Genomic DNA, 27,385 nt, shown 5'->3' on the forward strand with positions numbered 1-27,385 from the left:
CCATAACGGTACAGACCAACCCTGTGAGGTCCGATCAAAAGTCTGCATAGGAGCTGTATACACAAAACGGGAAGAAGTTTTGGAACAAGACTGTTAGCAGGGTTGACTTTTTTTTTCCAATGAAACAGAATTAAGATTGGAAAAGTATGCACGCCTTTTACATTTGTAGTTCCATAGTGACAAGCTTTTACGGTATGCAGTGAAATAGTTACAGCAGGAAGGAAGAGTTAAATCGCTGCACTCTGTAATCCATGCAGGGAAGGAGGAGTCAGCCATGAACTCTGTACATAATATAGAGAAGGAAGAAACTGTGAGAATCTGACATTTTCCCCATAGTCAGTGCCGAGCACACAAGCTGCACTGTAACACGGGCAATGGCGGCTGATCCAGGGACCTCCAGGCTACGGGACCAGGTCATCAGGGTCACCTACCTACTGACTGCCCTCGATGTCTCCTGTCTGTTCATGCAGTTTGCGGTGACACCGGTAAGTCTACATATAATCATTGCAGACTGTATAATATACTTTCTATTTCAGTTTCTCACCATTTCCAAGTTCCCTGTATAGGACTGTACAAAAAGGCCCAAAACGAAAACTCAAAATGAGCTCCAACCCCGTCTGAGATATCTGGCAAAAGTGTTCCACGGTTAATAAATTAATGACCAGAATTCTGATTTTAGGTCCAACATTTAAAGCACATAGATGTAGTACTATAGTTATATATGTTTAGTAGTGTTGAGCGATACCTTCCGATATTTGAAAGTATCGGTATTGGATGGTATCGGCCGATATCCGAAAAATATCGGATATCGCCGATACCGATACCCGATACCAATACAAGTCAATGGGACACAAGTATCGGAAGGTATCCTGGATGGTTCCCAGGGTCTGAAGGAGAGGAAACTCTCCTTCAGGCCCTGGGATCCATATTAATGTGTAAAATAAAGAATAAAAATAAAAAATAGGGATATACTCACCCTCTGACGCGCCCTGGTAGTAACCGCTGTAACCGGCAGCCTCCGTTCCTAAGAATGAGCGAGTGAAAGACCTGCGATGACGTCGCGGCTTGTGATTGGTCGCGTGACCGCTCATGTGACCGCTCACGCGACCAATCACAAGACGCGACGTCATCGCAGGTCCTAAACTCCTCATTCTTAGGAACGGAGGCTCCCGGTTACATCGGTAAGGTCCAGGGGCCGCCGGAGGGGTGAGTATATCCATATTTTTTATTTTAATTCTTTATTTTTTACATGAATATGGATCCCAGGGCCTGAAGGAGAGTCTCCTCTCCTCCAGACCCTGGGAACCATACACTGGGAACTTCCGATTCTGATTTCCGATATCACAAAAATATCGGAACTCGGTATCGGAATTCCGATACCTCAAGTATCGGCCGATACCCGATACTTGCGGTATCGGAATGCTCAACACTAATGTTTAGTAATTTATATTTCTGCCTAAAGTCACCACCAGGGGGCACTCACTATACAGTAAGTATACATTTGAGTGCAGAGAGCTCCCTCTAGTGGTGGCAGCAGGCAGGTATAACTACAATTTCGTAGTGAGAAAGATTTACTATCCAAGAAGTATCGTTTCTCCTTTCGGAGATCGACCTACTAAGTATGCCGAGATGAGGAGACTTAAAGCCACAATGCTTCTCTGGGAAATATGCTAATTATGCAAATTGTCTCTTCAGAGAGGAAGAGAGCTAGAATGCTAGTGTCACCTATTGGAAGTAGCAATCCTAAAAGTCAATGTTGACACTTTAACGAGTCTTGTCACATGACTTAGGATAATAGCCTAATAGCAGACACTGTGTTTCAGGGTACTGCCCCTCGTCAGTGCAAAGTGGAGATCTGGTTTGGCTGTGTGAGCGGCGTCAGACCGGCAGTACCCCGAAACACAGTGTCTGCAAATTGAGATTCTGGTTTGGCTATTATCCTAAGTCATGTGACAAGGCTCGTTAAAGGGTCAACATTGACTTGTAGGATTGCTACCTTCCAATAGGTGGCACTAGAGTTCTAGCTCTCTTCCTCTCTGAAGAGGCAATTTGCATAATTAGCATAGTGAGAGAGAGAAACTTTAATGTCATCTTTTGGGGAGCTGAGATGACAGATGTGATCATACTGTAGAATATGTTACAACATAATCATGAATGGGATCAGAGAAGAAACATTTGGAACAGTCAGCCCATCAAAAATGCTAAAATTGAGCAAAAGGTTTGCAAGACCATGATTCTGCAGTTAAGTCAGTAGTCCATAGCTACCTGATAAGAACCCTGTGAACCTCCTATTTTATGGCATCACTGGCACTTACGTGATGTAATTTAGGAGGGTGGTGCTGTTATGGACAGTAAGGAACACGCTGTTACTTTAAGAGACTGCACCCCCTTGTCTGGCAGGATTGAATGTTCTGCTTCTCCCCTGCAATAGACTGTGTGAATGAGCTGGACTGTGCAGATGGCAGGGGTGGAGCCTGAACAGCGTGTATGAGCTGAGGCTGCTGCAGAGAGAACTTTGTGCTGTATGCTGCAAGAGAGGAGAACTGTGTCCTGATATAGCTGCAAGAGAGGACCCCCAGCCTGTAACGGAGTGGACTTGTGAGATTTGACAGACTTTTCCGGGTGCAGCGAGTGTGGCTGTCCTGTATTAGTTCGAGGAGCCACAAAGATACCGAGAAAGGGAGTTACAGTTTCCAGGAGCACCTCCAGGACCCAGAAGCAAGGAGAAGACCATGTTTCATGGAGCTGGCAGAAAGCCGTGCGCACCACCGTACTAGACTGTTGGGCCCCCCCTGGGACTGGATCTGAGTCCCCAACATCACCGTGAGTTTGTTCCTGTTTTGTGCGCATGTCAGGGCCTAGTGTAGGCTTCAATAGTCAGAACACGGCAGCCGTGAGGCCTACTTAGTAAAGGCCAGGGAGGTTTTACGTAAAGTAGCATCATTCTTTGCTTATGGTTTGCATTTACTTGTGTGACATATTTTGAGTCTGTAACAGTAGGAGCACCGTGCTAGTTTACGGACGAGCTAAAGAATATAACTCTTGTAAATTATCTTTTGCCATAATGTAAGGAGGTTGCTTTCCCTGCTCCTTACCTGGAACCACTTAGTCAGACAGCTGGGTTGTCGGGGGAAGACCTTCTGCCCTGGACAGAAGGGACCATGTGACTGCAGGGGGATAGAGAAAGAGGGGGGGGGCGTGGTGAGAAAAGTGCAGGAGAGCAGAGCGCACCAGGAGAGCGGACAGCGTGCCAGGGAGAAAGCAGGCTGCAGCGCCACGCTCCCCATGATAGAGTGCTCCCCGTGAGGGCACTAAGGCTGGAGTGAGAGTGGGGACTTGGAAGGCTCCATAATCAGAGACGACGTATCCCCTTGCAGTGACCTGAGCGCGCAGCCCCGGTGACCGCACTGACAAGCCAGGACCCCTGAGTGTGACTAAGGAAACTGCTCAGTGTGTGTGTATTCTTGCTGCAGAGAGAGATACTGTCAGCCTGGTGTACAGAGACTGGCAGCAAAGTGGCTGTGTGACTTCCTGCTTGCAGCTTCACTGGGAGAAAAGTCTTAACCCCGGAGTTTCCAGTTCCCGGGAAACAGAGAAGAGACTTCTATCCCCTGGTCCCCGCAGTATCAGTACAGAGACTGTGATTCTTGGTGAGAGACTTAACAGTGCGGAGCCCCTGATTCCTGGCTGTGCTGTAAAAGCTAAAGACTTCATCTTGTGAGTACATGAAAGCGGACTCTGCTGGTGACTGTACCCACGCTGGAATTAGGACCCTCCAGTCAGGACCTCTCTGGACTGATAAGTTACAAGAACACTTGTTAACCCTTTTGTTTTCGCTTAACTGTTTACTGTTTGATTTACCTCTATTAACCCCCTGTTTACTCCCTGAGAGGAGAATATTACTCCTGTTAAAAATTCCCCTCAGCAGTTGGTCTGTCTGTTCCGTGGTGACATACTCAACCCTGCACTCTATTACACTTGCATACCCCTGTTTCTAATAAATCTACCCTTTATTGTTTGCACCTCATCTTGTGTACGGTAGTCTTCCTGCACCGTGGTGGTCCCCCGGCCATCGCTTCAAGTGGTACTGCGAGCAGGGTACTGTCACCAAGATGGAGGCAGCAGACCGCAACGGCGGGAATGCTAATGTTAATGGAGATGCTGTGGGCATTGGTGGAACCCTTGCAAGGACACTCCCTATGGGCACCATATTTAGTGTGTTACCAAAGTTTGACGGCAATAATATGCCACTTTCCGACTGGGTGTCCCGGCTGCAAAGCACCCTGAAGATTTATAACATTAGCCCAGACCTGCAGTCCAGTTCATTCACACAGTCCATTGCAGGGGAGAAGCAGAACATTCCATCCTGCCAGACAAGGGGGTGCGGTCCCTTAAAGTAAGAGCATGTTCCTTACTGTCCATAACAGCACCACCCTCCTACAGTAATACCTGCATCACGCTGCAATCATGACACTTCGCTGGGCCTATGAACCAGAAGAGATGCCAGAAAGTAGTAGCAGGTTCACAGGTTTGAGGTCCAGTGGCCGTGGATTACCAATGTGGCTGTCATAGGTTACTGTGACAGTGTGGTGCCAGAAGACCGCAGTACTCTAGCGCTGAGAAGAAGCACTTCTCTTACATTTTAATGGTGTTTATTCCTTTTGGCAGAACACGGGGTTATTCAGCCATGCTGGAAAACTCTGAGTTGGCAGCTTAGCTCAGTTAGCCACTCCCTTTCCCTTTATAATCTGGGCTCTGATGCAAATCCTTGTCAGAGCTAGCATATGCTACATGGCTTTCAGAGGGAGAGGTGTTCATATGAGGAGTGCTGGAGGAGATATCTGTGACTGTTGCTTGGTTTGTAAGTGTGGAAATTCCCTATCTTTCTCTACTTTAGTTTATTCCCCTACCTCCACTCCCCGCTGCATTTCTCTGTTACATGTGAGTGAATATCTGAGTGAATATTTTGTATCCCTGGAGTTTTCTGTTAACCCTTGTTTGTGTTGCCTTGTTTGTCGGGTTGGTGTACTACAGTGCACAGTAGCGCCCCTCTTCCTTGGGTGGGGAAAGAGAACAAACGAACGGTTATCTCAGGAGATTAGGCAAGGATGGAGCCCACGGCATCTTAACCTTCAGAAGTACCCCGGGGAATAGGGCAAGCTAGGGCGGCCCCTAGTGGTAGGGTCAGGGTAGGAGCCCCTAGTCCTAGGTCACCCGACAGCTGTGTCGTGACAGTGGCTACTGGAACTGAGTCTTATGAATCGCTTTGCTCCACTCCAGCCTTAACCCCTTTCTGGGGTGGGGTGTCAGCTTCTGCAGTATGATGTACATTTTTATCCAGGTGTTGTCCGTGGACCTCTGAGATCAACAACAGGAGGGGTTGTAATACACAGTCCAGCTCCCTCTGCAACAGTCAGCATCAAATCTAGCTAGCAGTTCAACCCCTTAACCTGCACCAGTGACCCTATTCCCTCACATCTCCTTCAGTCCCTCTCCCTGGCTGTCACTACCCACCTATCTAAAATATTTAACCTCTCTCTATCCTCTGGTCTCCGGTATCTTCCTCCCTACATTTAAAAACGCCATCATAACTCCTTTACTCCTTGACCAGAACTCTGCTGCTAACTATAGATAACTATAGACCATTCTCTAATCTTCCCTTCATCTCTAAACTCCTGGAAGGCCTGGTCCACTCCCGTCTTATCTGCTATCTTTCAGATCACTCTCTGTTTGACCCTCTACAATCTGGCTTCTGCTCCTTAAGGCCCCATCTCACATAGCGAGATCGCTAGCGAGATCGCTGCTGAGTCACAAGTTTTGTGACGCAACAGCGACCTCAGTAGCGATCTCGCTATGTTTGACACGTACCAGCGACCAGGCCCCTGCTGTGAGATCGCTGGTCGTGTTGGAATGGCCTAGACCTTTTTTTGGTCGTTGAGGTCCTGCTGACATCGCTGAATCGGTGTGTGTGACACGGATTCAGCGATGTCTTCACTGGTAACCAGGGTAAACATCGGGTTACTAAGCGCAGGGCCGCGCTTAGTAACCCGATGTTTACCCTGGTTACCATCGTAAATGTAAAAAAAAAAAAAACACTACATACTCACATTCCGGTGTCCGTCAGGTCCCTTGCCGTCCGCTTCCTGCACTGACTGACTGCCGGCCCTAAAGTGAAAGCAGATCACAGCGGTAACGTCACCGCTCTGCTGTTAGGGCCGGCGCTCAGTCAGTGCAGGAAGCGGACGCTGGGGGACGCGAAGGTGAGTATGTACTGTTTGTTATTTTACATTTTACACTGGTAACCAGGGTAAACATCGGGTTACTAAGCGCGGCCCTGCGCTTAGCAACCCGATGTTTACCCTGGTTACCCGGGGACCTCGGCATCGTTGGTCGCTGGAGAGCGGTCTGTGTGACAGCTCCTCAGCGACCACACAGCGACAAAACAGCGACGCTGCAGCGATCGGCATCGTTGTCTGTATCGCTGCAGCGTCGCTGTGTGTGACGGGGCCTTTACACTCTACTGAAACTGCCCTCACTAAAGTCTCTAATGTTCTAATAACAGCTAAATCTAACTGGTGAGATCTGTGGTCTGTGTCCGTGTGCCATCCGTGTGTTGTCCGTGTGTCACATCCGCCTGTACTGGTGAGATCTGTGTTCTGTGTTTGTGTGCCATGTGTGCATTGTCCGTGTGTCATATCCGCCAGTACTGATGAGATCCATGGTCCGTGTGCAATCTGTGTGTTGTCCGTGTGTCATATCCACCAGTACTGGTGAGATCCGTGTTCCATGTCCGTTTGCCATCTGTGTGATGTCCATGTGTCATATCCGCCAGTACTGGTGAGATCCGTGTTCCATGTCCGTGTGCCATCTGTGTGATGTCCATGTGTCATATCCGCCAGTACTGGTGAGATCCGTGTTCCATGTCCGTGTGCCATCTGTGTGATGTCCATGTGTCATATCCGCCAGTACTGGTGAGATCCGTGTTCCATGTCCGTTTGCCATCTGTGTGATGTCCATGTGTCATATCCGCCAGTACTGGTGAGATCCGTGTTCCATGTCCGTGTGCCATCTGTGTGATGTCCATGTGTCATATCCGCCAGTACTGGTGAGATCCGTGGTCCGTGTGCAATCTGTGTGTTGTCCGTGTGTCATATCCGCCAGTACTGGTGAGATCCGTGTTCCATGTCCGTGTGCCATCTGTGTGATGTCCATGTGTCATATCCGCCAGTACTGGTGAGATCCGTGGTCCATGTCCATGTGCCATCTGTGTGTTGTCCATGTGTCATATCCGCCAGTACTGGTGAAATCCATGGTCCGCGACCGTGTGCCATCCATGTGTTGTCTGTGTGTCACATCCACCAGTACTGGTGAGATCCATGTTCTGTGTCTGTGTGCCATGTGTGTATTGTCCATGTGTCATATCCGCCAGTAGTGGTGAGATCCGTGGTCCGTGTCCATGTGCCATCTGTGTGTTGTCCATGTGTCAAATCCGCCAGTACTGGTGAGATCCGTGGTCCGTGTCTGTGTGCCATCTTTATGTATGGATGTAACATCCGTGTGTCCGTGTGACACGTACCGGCGCCTGGGAAGACGCGGTACAGTTTGCGCTGTTCCCAGGCTCTCGGATGTCTTTATTGACTGGGTTTTCTGTCTGAAGCTTGGACGATTTTTCATGTGCTCATCTGCAGCCGACGTAAGGCAGCGACTACATGGCGACTTCTGTCACTGCATAAATCATGTAGCGAGAGTTTACTAAGTCACAGCAGAATACAAGTGAATGTGTCGCAGTGTAACCTCGATGGTATCGCAGCCGACTTTTGTGACTTTCTTTTCAGAGTTGCAATTAGACCTCATTAATTTGTATTTTGCTACATTGTAGCGTACGAAGATGTGACCAAGTCGCGGTGTAGCCCCAGCCTTCTGGCCTTCATGTAAGGTTATGATCGCTCCTCCGCAGGGTAATGATCTTTTGGAGAAAGATAGGAGAACTCCGTCCTTACCCCACAGGGGTCTCCTGGATCTCCTTGTAGATCCCCCTTTCTCCTTCTGAAGATGACGCCCCAAACGTTTCTACTATTTGCCGCCATCTAAATATTCTTTTTGCTTTCTTCATATGATACATCCGTTCTCTTATTCCCGCAGTATCTCGCTCGGAGTCTCGGCTTGGATACAGTCGGATTTGGATACCTTCAGACCGTCTTTGGGATCCTTCAGCTTGTAGGAGGCCCTGTTTTTGGCAGGTACAAGCTTTGTAATACTATTTTTTCTTTTTTTTATATTTGGGGTGAAGCAGAATTATTCAGCTAAAAAAAAAGCTCATTTTAAGCCCCCAGTCGTGCAACCGCCAACTTGCAGCACTGAGTATTTCAGTTCACCGTCTTTCAGGAGATGAGTGCTCTCTTCTTGTAGGAGGCAGCTGTCAGTGTCAGCTTTTGGTATAGGTACAGTGTGACTGATCAGCTCATTAGCACCCCACTCTAGACTTTAGGGGTACTAAATTACAATAAAGGAGAATTTAAAGGGGTTTTCCCTAGTAATATTCAGCCCCATGTCACCGGCCTTATCTCTGTTCATGAGGATGCAATAACCTTCCATAAATCGTTAACAGTTTGTAGATCTTTGCTCTGATTGAGGAGCCGTAATGAGGTCAGTCACTTCTGTCCTAGAGTCTTAAAGGTAAAGTGTCAGTGACCTCTTCTAATCCTGTGACACACGTAAATCATTCATAATGTCATGTGAAACTGTCTTTATATGTAAAGTCAAGAAACTCCTTGTACATGGGGGAAAGAGGAAAACTGACAAGAGATATCTTCAAAGGTTGGTGCGAATAGTGGAAAAAACATCACGTCAAACATCCAAAAGACCTGAAGGCCAACCTGAAACAGTCTGGAGTCATGGTTTCCTCAAGTACCATACGTCACACACTAAACCAAGCAGAGCTTTATGGGCAAAAGCCAAGGAAGAAACCATTGCTGAAGAAAAGACATAGGAACGACTGATCTTTGCCAAAGAGTATGTTGTCAAACCACAATCCTTCTGAGAAAATGTTCTGTAGATAGATGAGACAAAAATAGAGCTTTTTGGCAATGCAAAGCAACAGTTTGTTTACAGACGGGGCAATGAAGCTTATAAGGATAAGAACACCCTACCAACAGTTAAGCATGGTGGAGTACACAGAAATAGCCAGCAATGAGTCCTGACCTCAATCTTTGAGCTGAAATCTGCCATTGGGAACCTGCAAATATTCAAGAGCCTGAACAAACTGCAAAGGAAGAGTGGGAGAAAATACCAGCGGAGAAGTGCAAGAAGCTTATAGATGGCTACAAGAAACGTTTGGAGGCTGTTAGCTGTTGTTTATTCTGTTTCTTCTTTGAAATTGCAACATGGATGTTGAGAAACAATGGTTTATTGTTGTATTTCTTTGGACCACTAATTAAAAACATGTATTTCTGAAGATATTGTACAGACTATGAAAAATGAAGGGTGCCAATAATAGTGAGCAGGACTGTAAGGGAAGCCAAAGATTGTGATGTAGATATATACTGTACATGTATAGCAAAGGGTTTATGATACTTGACACCTCGTATGGTCTCCCGATCTTCTTCTCAGCTTATAGCGTTACATCAGCTTCTTACTGTTGGGTCCCTGAGAGAAATTCAGCAAGAAAATGCCAAACTTATGCTGCATTCTGCAACCGCATGATTTACAACACTAGTTATCCACTTTATCAACATTGCCCTTAATTCCTGGGCTGCACTTCTTATTAGGAAATTTCACATAAAAAAACTTACACCAGATATCTAGTATTTACACCCGGCGCAAAAATAGAAGTGACAAATAATTAATTATAAAAACATAATTTTTATTTAGAAAAATCAATTTTAAATATTTGTTTTTAAAATATGAAATTCAGGAAGAGGTAGAGGAAATAATGGAAGCCTAAAGCTCCTATATGTTGGGAGCAGCGCAGGTATAAGATAACAGTATAGTCATACAATTCACAACAAAGTGACTAATTGATATCAGAAGAAGCATAGAGTTGACGGTTGGATCTGAGGTCTTTTTTATTTGCATAAGACTCCCCCTGAAGAAGCTGGCCGAAACGTGAGCATCAGGAAGAAGGTAGGAGCTCCCTACACTCTTTTTGTGCAGCGGTTTACCAAATAGGTGTACTAAAAAATCATTTATCACTTCATTTTTTTGAGCTAGATGTCGTTAGCTGACTACCTATAAGGGATAAGTCACTTGCGAATGCTAGCTCAAAAAAATGAAGAGATAAATGATTTTTAGTATACCTATTTGGTGAACCGCTGCACGAAAAGAGTGTAGGGAGCTCCTGCCTTCATCGCCCATGCTCATGTTTCGCCCAGCTTCTTCAGGGGAGGAGTCTTATGCAAATTTAAAAAAAGACTCTCCGGCCCAATAGTCAACTGTATGCTTCTTCTGATACCAATTAGTCACTTTGTTGTAAATTGTATGACTATACTGTTAATGTATACCTGATATCAAGGAGTATATACCCTGCTGTATACACCCTATGTAGCAGCCAGTCCGGATTTGGGTGAGTGCACGTTCCATAAAATTAATGTTCTTTGCTAACAGTCAAATATTTACTGTATGCTACTTTCTTCCAGGTTTTCGGATCAGTATGGGCCTCGCGCGGCACTCACACTTTCCTTCCTGTCTGCGTCCATCTATTACTTGATCCTTGCATTTACCACCAACATCCCCTTCCTGTTCCTGTCCCGGCTCCCGTCGGTTTTCATGCATGGTCTTCCAGGTACTGAACTTGCGTGGGATGAGATAGTTCTTCTCCTTCATGTGGTCACAGAATGAAACCATAAAACTAGCTACCTGCAGCAGCCACTAGGTGGCGCGCTATCTATGTCTCTAATTTGGGGGACAAGGTGCATGTACAGCACTTCCCCCTCTAGTGGCGACTGCTGGAAGCGTTTATGGGAAATGATCTGCTGGTGGAAGATTTGGGGAGATTCCGATACAATCTCGAAGAGTAAAATGGGGAAAAAAAATGATGTCATAATGTAAATAAGAAAAGGGGAGATTCCACCCCATCCCCCTTCCAGTGAGAGTAAAACATTTTTGGAAGAGATTTTTCATTACGGTTTACAAAAAAAAAGATTCTTAAAAAACATGCTGAGGGTGTGGTGAGCGCTTTAACTTCTCACTGGCTAAATGGCAGCGCCTATCACACCGTCTAACAAGGTTGTCCTCATTCACACAGCTGTGTTTTGCATTCGAGTGTTTTTCACGCACTCGTACCTATAATAGTGAATGGGATCAGTCACATGTCCATGATTGTTCAGCGCAAAAGATATGTCCAATATTGATCTGAATGTCGGATCAAACCCGAAAATGCAAATCTACGTATTTATGAAAAGGCAGGACTGCACTCGGATGCCATCTGTGTGCTGTCCATTTTTCAGGACTGATAGGAGATGGTAGGAGACTCAAATGAAGCGTCATCAGGGAGAAAAGGCTGAGATCAGTGCCACAATGTCTGCCCCTTCCCTGCAATGAAGTTCATCAGTGACCTCAATTTCAGAGGCTGGGCTATTCCCTGCTGTACTGAGCATGTGTGGGTTTTCAGTAGATCCTTGTCACTGTGCACTGTTCTTATCAGAGCACAGTGACAGTGCGCTCTCGCTCCGGCTCTCATCAGAAGTAACGAATCAGCAGGAGAGTGCACTGTCAGTATGCATTGTAAGAAGAATACCAAGCGTGCAAAGACCAGTGGCCGCTCCTCCCCAAGTGACGTCACTTGCAGGGGCAGCACTGGTGTCTGCATGCCAGGTATTCATCTTACAATGCGTATTGACAGTGCGCTTTCTGCCACCTTGTTACTTCTGATCAGAGCCGGGGAGAGAGAGGAAGTGACAAGAATCTACTGAGCATATGTCATCAAAATTGACAACCGATGCATGCTCAGTAGAGTAGGGACTAGCCCAACCCCTGAAAAGAAGGTCACTGATGATACTTCTTTTCAGGGAGGGGCAAGAGACTACAATGTCTACCCTCCTGATAATGCTCTGGGATTCTCAAACGAAGCATCATCAGAAAGAAAGTAGTAAAAATTATAAAAAAAAATAAAGCGAACACTAAAATCCCACATCCTAGATATCGCTGAATTAAATATTCCAGCTGTGAATCTTTATTCATTACATAATGGACTGTGTTGAGAACAGTAAAACCTAAAAATTATCAATATAAATCACAACTAATATTCTACGAAGGTCTGGAGTTGGAATGATGCTCAAAATCAAAGTGGAAAATCAAATTACAGGCTGATCCAACTTCAGTAGAAATGCCTCAAGACAAGGAATTGATGCTCAGTAGTGTGTGTGGCCTCCATGTGCCTGTATGAGCTCCCTACAATGCCTGGGCATGCTCCTGATGAGGCAGCAGATGGTCTCCTGAGGGATCTCCTCGGAGACCTGGAATAAAGCCGACTCCTGGACAGTCTGTGGTGCAACGTGACATTGGTGGATGGTGCGAGACATGATGTCCCAGATGTGCTCAATCGGATTCAGGTCTGGGGAACGGGCGGGCCAGTCCATAGCTTCAATGCCTTCATCTTGCAGGAACTGCTGACACACTCCAGCCACATGAGGTCTGGCATTGTCCTGCATTAGGAGGAACCCAGGGCCAACCGCACCAGCATATGGTCTCACAAGGGGTCTGAGGATCTCATCTCGGTACCTAATGGCAGTCAGGCTACCTCTGGCGAGCACATGGAGGGCTGTGCAGCCCTCCAAAGAAATGCCACCCCACACCATTACAGACCCACTGCCAAACCGGTCATGCTGAAGGATGTTGCAGGCAGCAGATCGCTATCCACGGCATCTTGAGACTCTGTCACCTGCTCAGTGTGAACCTGCTTTCATCTGTGAAGAGCACAGGGCGCCAGTGGTGAATTTGCCAATCCTGGTGTTCTGTGGCAAATGCCAAGCGTCCTGCACAGTGTTGGGCTGTGAGCACAACCCCCATCTGTGGACGTTGGGCACTCAGACATCCTCATGGAGTCGGTTTCTAACTGTTTGTGCAGACACATGCACATTTGTGGCCTGCTGGAGGTCATTTTGCAGGGCTCTGGCAGTGCTCCTCCTGTTCCTCCTTGCACATGGGCTGAGGTAGCGGTCCTGCTGCTGGGTTGCTGCCCTCCTACGGCCCCCTCAACGTCTCCTGGTGTACTGGCCTGTCTCCTGGTAGCGTCTCCAGCCTCTGGACACTACGCTGACAAACACAGCAAACCTTCTTGCCACAGCTCGCATTGATGTGCCATCCTGGATGAGCTGCACTACCTGAGCCACTTGTGTGGGTTGTAGAGTCTGTCTCATGCTACCACGAATGTGAAAGCACAACCAACATTCAAAAGTGACCAACATTCAAAAGTGACCAAAACATCAGCCAGAAAGCATTGGTACTGAGATGTGGTCTGTGGCCCCCACCTGCAGAACCACTCCTTTATTGAGGGTGTCTTGATAATTGCCAATAATTTCCATCTGTTGTCTATTCCATTTGCACAACAGCATGTGAAATTGATTGTGAATCAGTGGTGCTTCCTAAGTTTGATTTCACAGAAGTTTGATTTACTTGGAGTTAGATTCTCTTGTTTATTTGTTCCCCTCATTTTTTTGAGCAGCGTATATATATATATATATATATATATATATATATATATATATATATATATATGTTAGATAGCATTAAGGAATTTTTAATGCAAGTTTATTAGAAAATAGATTAGATTATGGCACTACATAGATAGGGGTTCAGGATGAAAATTAGTTTGTGTTTCTGACCGCCCCTTTAAGTCTATGGGTGTAAGTAAAAAATTGAAATAAATATTGAGCCACCGTACGGCATCTCATTTTTACAGATACATTATATTATAGTAAACTGCATTTAGTCTTGTAAATATTTAGTAACTGCTTATGTATAAAAACAGATGAGTTTTCTGAAAGAAACTTGGATGATTTCCTTGTATGCTCGTGTGAACTTGGCCTTATTGAGTGTATTCAATCTAATTTGAATTGGCAAACAAGGTGGCAAAACTTTTCTTTTCACTTGGACAGACGTCTCCTTCAGCCAAATAGATGCTATCCATTAGTGCAGGTGAAGGTGCAGCGACGGGTGAGGAGTAAGTGTCCACACTGAGCTGCACTACAGTAGTGTGATGCTATATAACCTCTCCCACCCAAAAAAACCTCACCTTTCCACTATAGCTGGTGACCGTTCTTCCACATTTTCTAGCCCCATCTTGCAAACCAGAATACCGAGTGCACTGAACATGGAGCATATAGGCAAGTGCTCTATGCAGAATGCTACAAATGTCTAGAATTGTGGATTAATAAAGCTAGAATTGTGGATTAATAAAAAAAACACATTCCTTGATTACACAAACTCTCCATACAACATAGATAGCAATAAAGAACATTTGGGAGCTTAAAGTAGGAAAAATTGTGGATATTGTTTTAAATAAATCCTTTACCCATACATTTATAGAAAGGTACAAAAATCCTTAATTTATAGTCACACAAACCAGACATATTAGCGTAAATTTTTACACGGTCCGAGGAAGCAAATGAGAAATGCGCGTCGGGGCCTTGGTGTAACGTATAGGCATTATACCAATGGGTAAGAGGACTTTTTAATATCTTGTAAAAGCCATTGTTAGGGAGCTGATGTGACTCCCATGCTCAGATGAGCTTTTTCACGCATCACATAGTATTTTCTGGCTGCATATCAGGTTATGTGTGCTACCTAAACATGCCGTGAAGTGTATGCAGGCGTGTATATAAGTGTGCAGCATGTATTTGTGTGCAGTATGTGCCCATGTCTGGAGAGTGTACACTGCACCTACATAAAGAAGCTTTAACACTAGCCGATGATTGCCACGAACATTCCTAATAATTGTCCAGTGTAGAGCTGCGTTCACATGCAACGGTTCTGCGCCGTTGAGATCTGTCCACTGTTTGCTTGCACAATTGCTTAATCTTGCAGGTAAACACTGGAACTCTGAAATCATAATGGCTCCGTTATTTTGCAGGTGAAATGGCCCCAATCTGCATCTCAGGGGCACCAAAATCACGATGCAACCAGGATAAGTGACTACAGTCTCGTAATAAATTATATGGGGGAGGGGAATGCATTTTGAAGCCATTTCATTAAGAGCTGGTCCCACTACATCCATGTTGCAAAAATTAGTTTTACTCCCAAATATGTGCATTAAGTAAAAAAAAAAAAATGCTCCCAGAGGTGTATGCGCAATAATATTTTTTATCCACTAGATGGAGACATTGTACCATAATTTTCCTTTCTCCTATGTTCATCCTGTTGAAGAGCAGGAATCCCCAACTTCTGTATCAATCAGTTTTCAAGATCTCTGCTTGCCTTTATTCAGGAGCCTGGAGGAGGTTCATGTGATGGACATACAGCTAATTGCAGTGCATTTTGCCTGCGCTTGAATGACCGAGGAGAGATTGTATCACACAAGAGTAAATATTGAAAGTTTCTATTGAACAGAAAGCAGGGATCTTGAAAACTCTGAGAAACATTGAGAAATAAATTATCTTGGACAATTTTAAGATTTACAGTAAAAATGCAAAGTTTTATTTGCTCAAAGTTTGAATATCCCTTTAAGAAAGAAAACTCTAAAAGGCCGAGTGGAATTTTCTTTTCCGTACTGATCTAGATGGGGTTCTAATGGCCGCTGCTCACCTCTCAGTAAAAATGATTCTTTCATGTTTGATAGGAGCTCAGATGATTGTAACCGACCTGACCACGGCCCAGGAACGCGCCGGCGCTCTGGGGAAGCTCGGCCTCTGCTTCGGATTAGGGATCATCGTTGGATCCTCACTGGGAGGCTACCTGGCTACAAGATTTGGGTGAGAACTCTCTAATACGGCGGCGGACACAGACAGAGACAGGCAGACAAATAATCCTGTCTATAAGAGAAGGGACTTTGGTGCTGAGTGTGGAGCCCCTTACCTACTGGGCCACTGTGCGGCTGACCCAATGATATGCAATGGCATCACTAGAAATTTAGACCTGGGCCCCCACCTGTATGTTCATCAGATGTATGGGCCCTTGTAGCGTTCCAGATCCTGTAAAGACTTTGTCTTCTCATGTAACAATGTCCTCCGTCTACAAGCCAGTAAGGAACTCAGCGCTCAAATTGCAGTGAATTAAACAACTTTTTTAATAGCAATTCGATTATTTAACGTTTTGGTCCTAGTATTAGGACCGTCATCAGAACCGATCACCTTCTCATGAAGGTCCAAATACTAGGACTTAGAGGACTCACATTAGGTTCCCATTCAGATGAAGACTTTATTCTCAGAGAGGAAAGGCATTGTTAGGTCCTTGTATACGAGAAACGCCTTACCGTGGCTACAAGGTACCCATACATTGGCCAATTTATGCCCTAACTTTCTCAATTTTTTATATTTCTAGTGCAGTAATGCAATTCAATTTTCATGTTTCATGTTTGCAGGTTTTGGCGCTACAGTGTGCTGCCTTATTCCTTCCTGTAATAATGTCCCCCATCCTGGACCCATTCCTGGTATAATGTCCTCCATCCTGATCCTTTTCCTGGTATAATGTCCCCATTCTCGGTCCTTTCTTGGTATAGTGTTTCCCTATTGAGGATCTCTTCCAGATATAATGTCCTCCATCTAGGCCCCTTTCCCAGTATAATGTGTCCATCATTGGCCGCTTCCTGGTATAATGTTTCCCTTTCCCCTGGTTAAATGTCTTCCATCATGGGCCCCTTCTTGGTATAATGTCCCCCATCATGGGCCCCTTGCAGTAATGTTTGTCTCTCATCCTCGTATATTGTTCTCCATTTTAGGCCCCTTCCAGTAATAATGTCCCTGTTTTGTGGCTCTTCTCCCACAAAGGTAAAATAATAATAAACAATTCACCTCCTCTTCCCCATTTTCTATAACACCAATATTTCTATGATACCAGTTGCCTGCTGGGGTAAGTGACGGAGTGAGCGACTTTGTACTCCGTCACAACTCTTGACAGTATGGGTATCTTGAGACCACCGATTCTGTTAACAATGTAGCAGACAAGGCAGCTCATGACCAGACAGGCCCTTCTGGCATTTTCCAGAATTGCCAATCCGGCCCTGCTTGGAAGTATAGTTTCCCTTTAATGTCACTGATACTTTCGGAGGCAACAAAAATGGCCCCAATTACAATAAATCCAAGCATTATACAGGTCCTTCTCAAAAAATTAGCATATAGTGTTAAATTTCATTATTTACCATAATGTAATGATTACAATTAAACTTTTATATATTATAGATTCATTATCCACCAACTGAAATTTGTCAGGTCTTTTATTGTTTTAATACTGATGATTTTGGCCTACAACTCCTGATAACCCAAAAAACCTGTCTCAATAAATTAGCATATCAAGAAAAGGTTCTCTAAACCAGAGGTCCCCAACCGCCGGTCCGCGGACCAGGACCGGGCCGTTGGGGCTTTTCAGCCGGTCCGCGGCGCCCCTGTTCAGCGGTCACGTGGGACCGCTCATTAGAGAAATGAATAGGCGGCTCCACCTCCCATAGGGGCGGAGCCGCATAATTCATTTCTCTAATCAGCGGTGCCGGTGACCGCTGACAGAGGAAGAGGCTGCGGCACCGAAGACCAGCTGTCCGGGGGAAGGAGCGGGACGCCGGGAGCAGGTAAGTATCGCATATTTACGTGTCCTCGTTCCACACGCCGGGCGCTGTCTCCATCTTCCCGGCGTCTCTCCGCACTGACTGCAGGCAGAGGGCGCGATGACGCATATAGTGTGCGCGCCGCCCTCTGCCTGATCAGTCAGTGCAGGGAGACGCCGGGAAGATGGCGCCGAGGAGCTGCAAGACAGGTGAGTATGTGTTTTATTATTTTTATTGCAGCAGCAGCAGCACAGCTATGGGGCAATAATGGACGGTGCAGAGCACTATATGGCACAGCTATGGGGCAATAATGGTGCAGAGCACTATATGGCACAGCTATGGGGCAATGGTGCAGAGCACTATATGGCACAGCTATGGGGCAATAATGGTGCAGAGCACTATATGGCACAGCTATGGGGCAATAATGGTGCAGAGCACTGTATGGCACAGCTATGGGGCAATGGTGCAGAGCACTATATGGCACAGCTATGGGGCAATAATGGTGCAGAGCACTATATGGCACAGCTATGGGGCAATAATGGTGCAGAGCACTGTATGGCACAGCTATGGGGCAATTATGAACGGTGCAGAGCACTATATGGCACAGCTATGGGGCAATTATGAACGGTGCAGAGCACTATATGGCACAGCTATGGGGCAATTATGAACGGTGCAGAGCACTGTATGGCACAGCTATGGGGCAATAATAAACGGTGCAGAGCACTGTATGGCACAGCTATGGGGCAATAATGGTGCAGAGCACTATATGGCACAGCTATGGGGCAATAATGGTGCAAAGCACCAGGGAAACAAGCATGGTGCTCCCACTCATTCTGAACCTATGGTAAGTTGAATCACATTCTCATTATAAATGTCATAATTATATGATAAGTATGCACTAAGCTCCATCCCTCCATAACCCCACCCCCATATGACCAAAGCCCCGCCCCTGCCCCACCCCCACCGGGCCATGGAAAACTGGTCTTGCTTAAAGCCGGTCCCTGGTGCAAAAAAGGTTGGGGACCTCTGCTCTAAACGACCTATTACCCTAATCTTCTGAATCAACTAATTAACTCTAAACACATGCAAAAGATACCTGAGGCTTTTAAAAACTCCCTGCCTGGTTCATTACTCAAAACCCCCATCATGGGTAAGACTAGCGACCTGACAGATGTCAAGAAGGCCATCATTGACACCCTCAAGCAAGAGGGTAAGACCCAGAAAGAAATTTCTCAACAAATAGGCTGTTCCCAGAGTGCTGTATCAAGGCACCTCAATGGTAAGTCTGTTGGAAGGAAACAATGTGGCAGAAAACGCTGTACAACGAGAAGAGGTGACCGGACCCTGAGGAAGATTGTGGAGAAGGACCAATTCCAGACCTTGGGGAACCTGAGGAAGCAGTGGACTGAGTCTGGTGTGGAAACATCCAGAGCCACCGTGCACAGGCGTGTGCAGGAAATGGGCTACAGGTGCCGAAGCGCCTGACCTGGGCTACAGAGAAGCAGCACTGGACTGTTGCTAAGTGGTCCCAAGTACTTTTTTCTGATGAAAGCAAATTTTGCATGTCATTCGGAAATCAAGGTGCCAGAGTCTGGAGGAAGACTGGGGAGAAGGAAATGCCAAAATGCCTGAAGTCCAGTGTCAAGTACCCACAGTCAGTGATGGTGTGGGGTGCCATGTCAGCTGCTGGTGTTGGTCCACTGTGTTTCATCAAGGGCAGGGTCAATGCAGCTAGCTATCAGGAGATTTTGGAGCACTTCATGCTTCCATCGGCTGAAATGCTTTATGGAGATGAAGATTTCATTTTTCAGCACGACCTGGCACCTGCTCACAGTGCCAAAACCACTGGTAAATGGTTTACTGACCATGGTATTACTGTGCTCAATTGGCCTGCCAACTCTCCTGACCTGAACCCCATAGAGAATCTGTGGGATATTGTGAAGAGAAAGTTGAGAGACGCAAGACCCAACACTCTGGATGAGCTTAAGGCCGCTATTGAAGCATCCTGGGCCTCCATAACATCTCAGCAGTGTCACAGGCTGATTGCCTCCATGCCACGCCGCATTGAAGCAGTCATTTCTGCCAAAGGATTCCCGACCAAGTATTGAGTGCATAACTGAATATTATTATTTGATGGTTTTTTTGTTTGTTATTAAAAAACACTTTTATTTGATTGGACGGGTGAAATATGCTAATTTATTGAGACAGGTTTTTTGGGTTATCAGGAGTTGTAGGCCAAAATCATCAGTATTAAAACAATAAAAGACCTGACAAATTTCAGTTGGTGGATAATGAATCTATAATATATGAAAGTTTAATTGTAATCATTACATTATGGTAAATAATGAAATTTAACACTATATGCTAATTTTTTGAGAAGGACCTGTACATTCCTGAGTACGCTATCCCATACTGACCTCCAGTGGTCACATCAATTACTGCACTGAGACAGTTACTGATGTGACCACTAGAGGTGCTGTCGCCCTTCTCATCTACACCTGGACTTTGTGAAAGAGAACCTGTCAGATTTTTTTTTTACAGTTTTACTCACTAAAAATCTGGTGACAGGATGTTTTTAAAGAGATGGATCGAAGCATTAACTCTTAATTGTCTATAAAGATGACACAGACACCAGCGTCACAGATTCTTGCAGGAAGCATGGAGGCGTTTATAAAAACTCCCAGTTACACTGAGGCAGCATGCTACCTCCCCGCTCCCAATAGTTCATATTGTTAACTTATATATAATTTAAAGGAGTATATGGATGTAAACCGCCAGTATAGGATTCAATGGGAGATGTAAGAATCTGTATGCAGGGGGCTCCCTCTAGTGGTGGCTACAGGAATGGGTTAATTTATTTTGTATGATTGTTATTGTTTTGGGAGATTAATCTGGAACACACATATTTATTATAGAAAGAGGGAGACGGAGTTGTCGCCCAACTTTCCGAGATTCTTCATCCTCCAGTCACTCCATAAACTTTTCAGACTTTTCATTCTGGTTTCAAATAATATTCTGGTTCCATGATCTTTGTACAGTAAAGTTATTCCCAGTTTTCAAGATCTCTGCTTGCTGTCGGCGAAACCTTTATTACATTTAGGGTGTGAAAAATCTTGTGCGGACCCTGTACTACTTACAGCTGTGACTTTGTTACAATTGTATCCAGCCTGGCCAATCTTCAGAACTCTGAGCCATAGAGACTCCAGGCAGAATACATTGTATCACTGCACGTGTAAAGTGGAGAAGTTTGTGCTATTGGTGTGTGTCTGTCTAATATTGGATGCAATTGTGACAATCCCTCAGCTGTGCGAGGCCAAGGCTTTCTATTTCCGGAGAGGGTTCCATACAATACAGGTTTTATGACCTGTTACTTTATAGACGGAATACAGACTGCCATAAATAGCATAAACACTCACAAATCTTAGAGAACTTTTACAGCCTCTACATATATTTGTGGATGTGTGCCTCATATATAACAGATCCCTGCGCTGCTGCCTTTTGTGTCTTGCACACTGTCACGACCACTTCAGCTCTAGTGCTTCTCTTAAAGGGCCATCACGCCATTTTGTATCTTACGCTGGTTTCACACTTGCGTTTTTGTCTGCAGCGTTTTTTGCACAAAAAACGCATGCGTTTTTCCCCCTATATTTAACATTGGAAACGCATGCGTTTTTTTGTACGCGTTTGGTCGCGTTTGTAAACGCATGCGTTATTTTCTGCATGCGTTAATTTTCAAAAATGCAACCTGTAGCATTTTCTTGCGCGGTTTTTTTGCCGCGAAAAAACGCATGCGTTTTTTCGCGGCAAAAAAATGCATTGCTGTCTATGTAAACGCTTGCGTTTTTAAGCACATGCGTTTGTTTGCGTTAAAAACGCATGCGTTTTTAAAGAAAAAAAAAAAACACACTGAAAAGCCACCCACCACCATCAAGGTGATAAAGGGATCCAAACCCTAACCCTAACTCTACCCCTAACCTCACCCCTAACCGTTTGAGGGCTGTCCCACACGTCCAGATAATTCCGGTACCGGAATAAATCGGTACCGGAGTTATCCGTGTCCGTGTGCCTGGGAACTCACGGAGGCCATACGTGCGGCACACGTGTGCCGCCCGTATGGCGAGTGGGTACCACACGGAGCGTGTGGTACCCACTCTGCATGGTGCTGAAGCTGCGATTCATATCATCCCTGCAGCAACGTTTGCTGTAGAGAAAATATGAAGAATAGTGTTTAAAATAAAGATCTATGTGTCCGCCGCCCCCCCACCCCCTGTGCGCCCCCCCGCTGGTCAGAAAATACTTACCCGGGTCCCCCGTCGGCTGTCGCTCCTTCCTGGTCTGGCCGCGGCTTCTCCTGCATGCGGTCACGTGGGCCCGATCATTTACAGTCATGAATATGTGGCTCCACCTCCCATAGGGGCGGAGCCGACTATTCATGATTGTAAATGATCGGCCCCACGTGACCGCATACAGTAGGAGGCGCGGCCAGACCAGGAAGGAGCGAGGGAGCGGGTGAGTATTTTCTGACCAGCGGGGGGGCGCACAGGGGGTGGGGGGGCGGCGGACACATAGATCTTTATTTTTAACACTATTCTTCATATTTACTCTACAGCAAACGCTGCTACAGGGAAGATATGAATACCGGCTTCAGCACCATGTGGGGGGGACAGCGCTTACTGTAGCGCTGTCTCCTGCACGCACACGGACCCCAGACGGAGAATGTCCGTGTGAGGTCCGTGTTTTACGCGGACCCATTGACTCTATTGGGTCCGTGTAAAACGTGCGCTCCCACGAACACTGACATGTCTCCGTGTTTGGCACACGGAGACACGGTCCGCAAAAAATCAATGACATCTGAACAGATGCATTGATTTTTATGGGTCTACGTGTGTCAGTGTCTCCGGTACGGGAGGAAACTGTCACCTCACGTACCGGAGCCACTGACGTGTGAAACCGGCCTAATGAACATTTTCTGACAGTCATAGTGCCACGTATTTAAGTGCCACGTATCACGTATTTCAGTGCCACGTATTTAAGTGCCACGTATTTCAGTGCCACGTATCACATATTTCAGTGCCACGTATCACGTATTTCAGTGCCACGTATTTCAGTGCCACATATTTAAGTGCCATGTATTTCAGTGCCACGTATTTCACTGCCACGATATTTCAGTGCCACGTCTCAGTGCCACGTATTTCAGTGCCACGATATTTCAGTGCCACGTATTTAAGTGCCACGTACTGTAAATACTATAACTACGTGGTTATACGTGGCACTGAAATATCGTGGCTCGTAAATATGTGGCACTTAAATGCGTGGCACTGAAATACCTGGCACTGAAATATCGTGGCATTTACGTGAAATACGTGGCACTTAAATACGTGGCACTTAAATACGTGGCACTTAAATACGTGGCCACTGAAATATCGTGGCACGTATATACGTATATACGTATATAAACGTATTTCAGTGCCACGCATTTCAGGTTAGGGTTAGGGTTTTTTGTTTTTTTCTTGTTTTCTTGTGTTTTTCTATAAAAACGCATGCGTCTAAAAAACGCATGCGTTTTACCGCGTTTACATGCGTTTTTTCACACATGCGTTTTTTTTAAAACGCATGCAGATAAAAACGCAAGTGTGAAACCAGCCTTAGTCTACGTTCACATTAGCGTTCGGCGCCGCAGCGGTGCCGCATGCGTCATGCGCCCCTATATTTAACATGGGGGCACATGGACATGCGTTGTGCTGCGTTTTGCGACGCATGCGTTTTTATGGCCGCAAGCGTTGGGTGCAGAGAACGCAGCAAGTTGCATTTTTTTTGCGTCCAACTTTCGGCAAAAAAGGACGCATGCATCGCAAAATGCAGCATTTTAGCGTGCGTTTTGTTGCATTTTTGTTTGCGTTGTGCGTTGCGTCGCCGACACTGCGGCGCACAACGCAAATGTGAACGTAGCCTTACCTGCCGCTGCCTCCTCACCTTCCCCTTGTCGCTTCCTCCTGGGGACACATCAGGGTCTGTTTATTGTCCTCACATTGCAAACATTTCTCACATTCTTATAACATCCGGATCGTTTTTCTTCTATATCTGAAAAATCTCCACATTTCGATTTCACAATATTTGTCATCTGTTGACATAACACATGGAAACCAAAGATCGTTTTATAAAAAAAAAAAGTACATTTTTTTGGCTGCTCCTGTAGTAAGACACTTCTTGCTAGTGTCTACAGTGTATCAGTGCAGGTACAATGTATTCATCTGAAGTTCTGCTTGTTTAGACTGGATGCAACTGTAACAAATCCTCAGCTCTGAGAAGTATCAGATAAGTACTTAGTATTAGATTGTTTACAGAGATCTTAAAATGAGTCATTAAAATTGAAAATATAGTAGAAAGTTGTAGAACTTTTATAAATATTGACTAATCTTTATGTACCTAAAATTCGCATTTCACCATCCTGGATATAGACAGTCATTGGGGTTACTATAGGGGTGCAGGGTTTGCACTGGTACCCCAAAACGTCTCTTCCTCATAGGAGGACAGTATGAGACGTGGTACAGATCATGCATCAGGGCTTGGCACTAAAGGCTGCTCCCCTGCGCCGAGACCCATCCTGACAAGCTCCCAGGACCACCACGTAGTGACCCCATCAGCGGGCCTCCACCGGACCCCTCACTATCACTAACCCTAATATGTGCGACCTACGGGTATGTTCACACAGAGCATGTTTTTTTTAGCCATTTTTGGGTCATGTTCTCTCCAAAAAAAAAAAAAAAACCCTGAAAAATTGTTCAAAAAATGCCTGAAATACTCATCTCATTAATTTCTATTGAAAAAAATACCTGCTGTTCACACGGTCAGGCTTTTAGCTTCAGGTTTTGTGAAATGCCAGAAGTGACCTGTCGATGCCTCAGGTGTGTACGGTGTATCGCTGTGAAGCCGCTTCAGACATTACAGTAGGAGTCAATGGAAAGGATAGAAAAATGCCACAAAGAGGCCCAGGTGTTGGGGTTTTTTTGTATTTTTTAGGCATTTTATTAATTGCTTAATGGATAAAAAAAACACAGAAAAAACCTCCTCAAAAAAACTAACATGACACTTAAAAATGTAAAAATGGAAGAATGTTTATGGAAAAAAAAATGTTAATGGAGCGGCCCCCAGACGCAGGACAGTGGGGTACTCGGATCCGGGTCTCTCGGTTCTGAGGATGTCATGGTGGCCCGACCCGGTACGCGGTCCTGCTAAGGGGCGCCCAATAAAAGATGTAGGTGGTGGTGTAGGTCGCAGTAAATAACGAGGACACAGGGTTGCAGTCTCTTTACCTCTTTACTGAAGGCTTCGGCATCCGCAATCCAGAGCACTGCTAACAGGGCTGGCTGAGACCGGCCGGTCCGAAGGCACATCCATTTTATAGGGACCCTAGAGACGCCCCTCTCCCACAATTGCCTCCGTTATCTTCATTAGGTGTTTTAGGTGAGACAGCCAACCTATAATTAACTGCCCTGCCGTTGATTTGAAGTAATGCGTAGAGCCCAATACTTCCTCGGCGTTCCGGCCACTGGCTACGCGCCTCAGTAGGATGTTGCCGATCTCGGGGGAAAGACTCCTACTGGTTCTATCGCCTTTGTGCTGTGATCTCATTTCTCACTTCTCCACAATATACTTCGCTTCGTGTCCTTTCTTAAGAGGCCGCCGCAATGAAGTGCAGGCGCGGCTCCGTAACGATCTGTCCTGTGCTAGGCCTCTGTCAGGATCCCACCCCTGACAGGGACCCCCCTGGATCTTCCCAAGTAACGCTCTCCTCTCATTAGATGTTACCTGTGCAAAACCCAGTCAGCTTCTCCCTAACTTCCTATCCAACCCCCAGTTTTACCAGAGTGTGAGGAGTGGCCTAATACATAGAACCTTTTGCTCCCCCTGGTGGCCGGAGTGTGAAGTGTAGTGTGTGACTGTGATACCTGGTCAGGTGAACTCCTTAAGTGCCATCAGATGTACCATCACTCCCCTTAGTGGCGGAGCGACAGTACTGCAACGACCAGGACTCTGGGGCGCTGCACTAACAAATAAAATGGTTTGGGACCAAAAAAAAGCCAAGAAAATGCCAGAATCTCCTGAAGTGGCTTCTACTTGAAAAACAGGAATTCTGTGTGCACAGAACAAATGCTAATAAGCAGAGTTTTATCAGCAGCACATTACACAGAGCGGTGAGCTACTGACAGCAATGATTTTATGTGTCAGTCGTGCGCTCCCTGTCCGTCTGTCACGCTCCCTGTCTGTCGCGCTCCTTGTCCGTCTGTTGCGCTGCCTGTACGTCTGTCACTCTCCCTGTCTGTCTGTCATGCTCCCTGTCTGTCTGTCGCGCTCCCTGTCTGTGGCGCTCCCTGTCTGTATGTCGCGCTCCCTGTCTGTCGCGCTCCTTGTCAGTCTGTCGCGCTCCCTGTCCGTCTGCCGCGCTCCCTGTCAGTCTGTCGCGCTCCCTGTCTGTCTGCCGCGCTCCCTGTCTGTCTGTCGTGCTCCCTGTCTGTCTGTCGTGCTCCCTGTCTGTCTGTCACGCTCCCTGTCTGTTGCACTTACTGTCCGTCTGTCGTGCTCCCTGTCTGTCTGTCGTGCCCCCTGTCCATCTGTCACGTGCCCTGTCTGTTGCGTTCCTTGTCTGTCTGTCACGCTCCTTGTCTGTCTGTCTCACTCCCTGTCCGTCTGTCGCGCTCCCTGTCTGTGTCTCACTCCCTGTCCATCTGTCGTGCTCCCTGTCCGTCTGTCGTGCTCCCTGTCTGTCGCGCTGCCTGTCTGTCTGTCGTGCTCCCTGTCTGTCTGTCGTGCTCCCTGTCTGTCTGTCGTGCTCCCTGTCTGTCTGTCGCGCTCCCTGTCCGTATGTCGCGCTCCCTGTCTGTCGTGCTCCCTGTCCGTCTGTCGTGCTCCCTGTCTGTCGCGCTCCCTGTCCGTATGTTGCGCTCCCTGTCCGTCTGTCGTGCTCCCTGTCTGTCTGTCGTGCTCCCTGTCCGTATGTCGCGCTCCCTGTCTGTCTGTCGCGCTCCCTGTCCGTCTGTTGCTCTCCCTGTCCGTCTGTCGCGCTCCCTGTCTGTCTGTCGCGCTCTCTGTCCGTCTGTCACGCTGTCTGTCCGTCTGTCGCGCTCCCTGTCCGTCTGTCGCGCTCCCTGTCCATCTGTCGCGCTCCCTGTCTGTCTTTTGCGCTCCCTGTCCGTCTTTTGCGCTCCCTGTCCGTCTTTTGCACTCCCTGTCCGTCTGACATGCTACCTGTCCGTCTGTCACATGCCCTGCCTGTCTGTCGCGCTCCCTGTCCATCTGTCGCGCTGCCTGTCTGTCTGTCGCGCTCCCTGTCCGTCTGTCGCGCTCCCTGTCCGTCTGTCGCGCTCCCTGTCTGTCTGCCGCGCTCCCTGTCCGTCTGTCACATGCCCTGCCTGTCTGTCGCGCTCCCTGTCCGTCTGTCGCGCTCCCTGTCTGTCTTTTGCGCTCCCTGTCTGTCTTTTGCGCTCCCTGTCCGTCTGTCGCGCTCCCTGTCTGTCGCGCTCCCTGTCCGTATGTTGCGCTCCCTGTCCGTCTGTCGCGCTCCCTGTCTGTCTTTTGCGCTCCCTGTCTGTCTTTTGCGCTCCCTGTCTGTCTTTTGCGCTCCCTGTCCGTCTGTCGCGCTCCCTGTCTGTCGCGCTCCCTGTCCGTCTGTCGCGCTCCCTGTCTGTCGCGCTCCCT

At 46.7% G+C, this 27,385-nt stretch overlaps 1 protein-coding gene across 1 annotated transcript in view; it reads left to right on the plus strand.

Annotated features, from left to right (window-relative positions):
- Positions 1-306: 306 nt before the first annotated feature.
- Positions 307-27,385, plus strand: part of SLC67A1 (solute carrier family 67 member 1) — a 94,232-nt gene continuing 67,153 nt past the window's right edge. Inside the window, exons 1-4 of the mRNA XM_077287110.1 lie at positions 307-485; positions 8,143-8,240; positions 10,635-10,780; positions 15,773-15,905. Of these exons, the coding sequence (XP_077143225.1) occupies positions 375-485; positions 8,143-8,240; positions 10,635-10,780; positions 15,773-15,905 (488 nt within the window). The 5' untranslated portion in view covers positions 307-374. The remainder of the gene's footprint in view (positions 486-8,142; positions 8,241-10,634; positions 10,781-15,772; positions 15,906-27,385) is intronic.

The sequence above is a fragment of the Ranitomeya variabilis genome, chromosome 2 (assembly GCF_051348905.1).
Source record: "Ranitomeya variabilis isolate aRanVar5 chromosome 2, aRanVar5.hap1, whole genome shotgun sequence".
NCBI classification, from domain to species: domain Eukaryota; kingdom Metazoa; phylum Chordata; class Amphibia; order Anura; family Dendrobatidae; genus Ranitomeya; species Ranitomeya variabilis.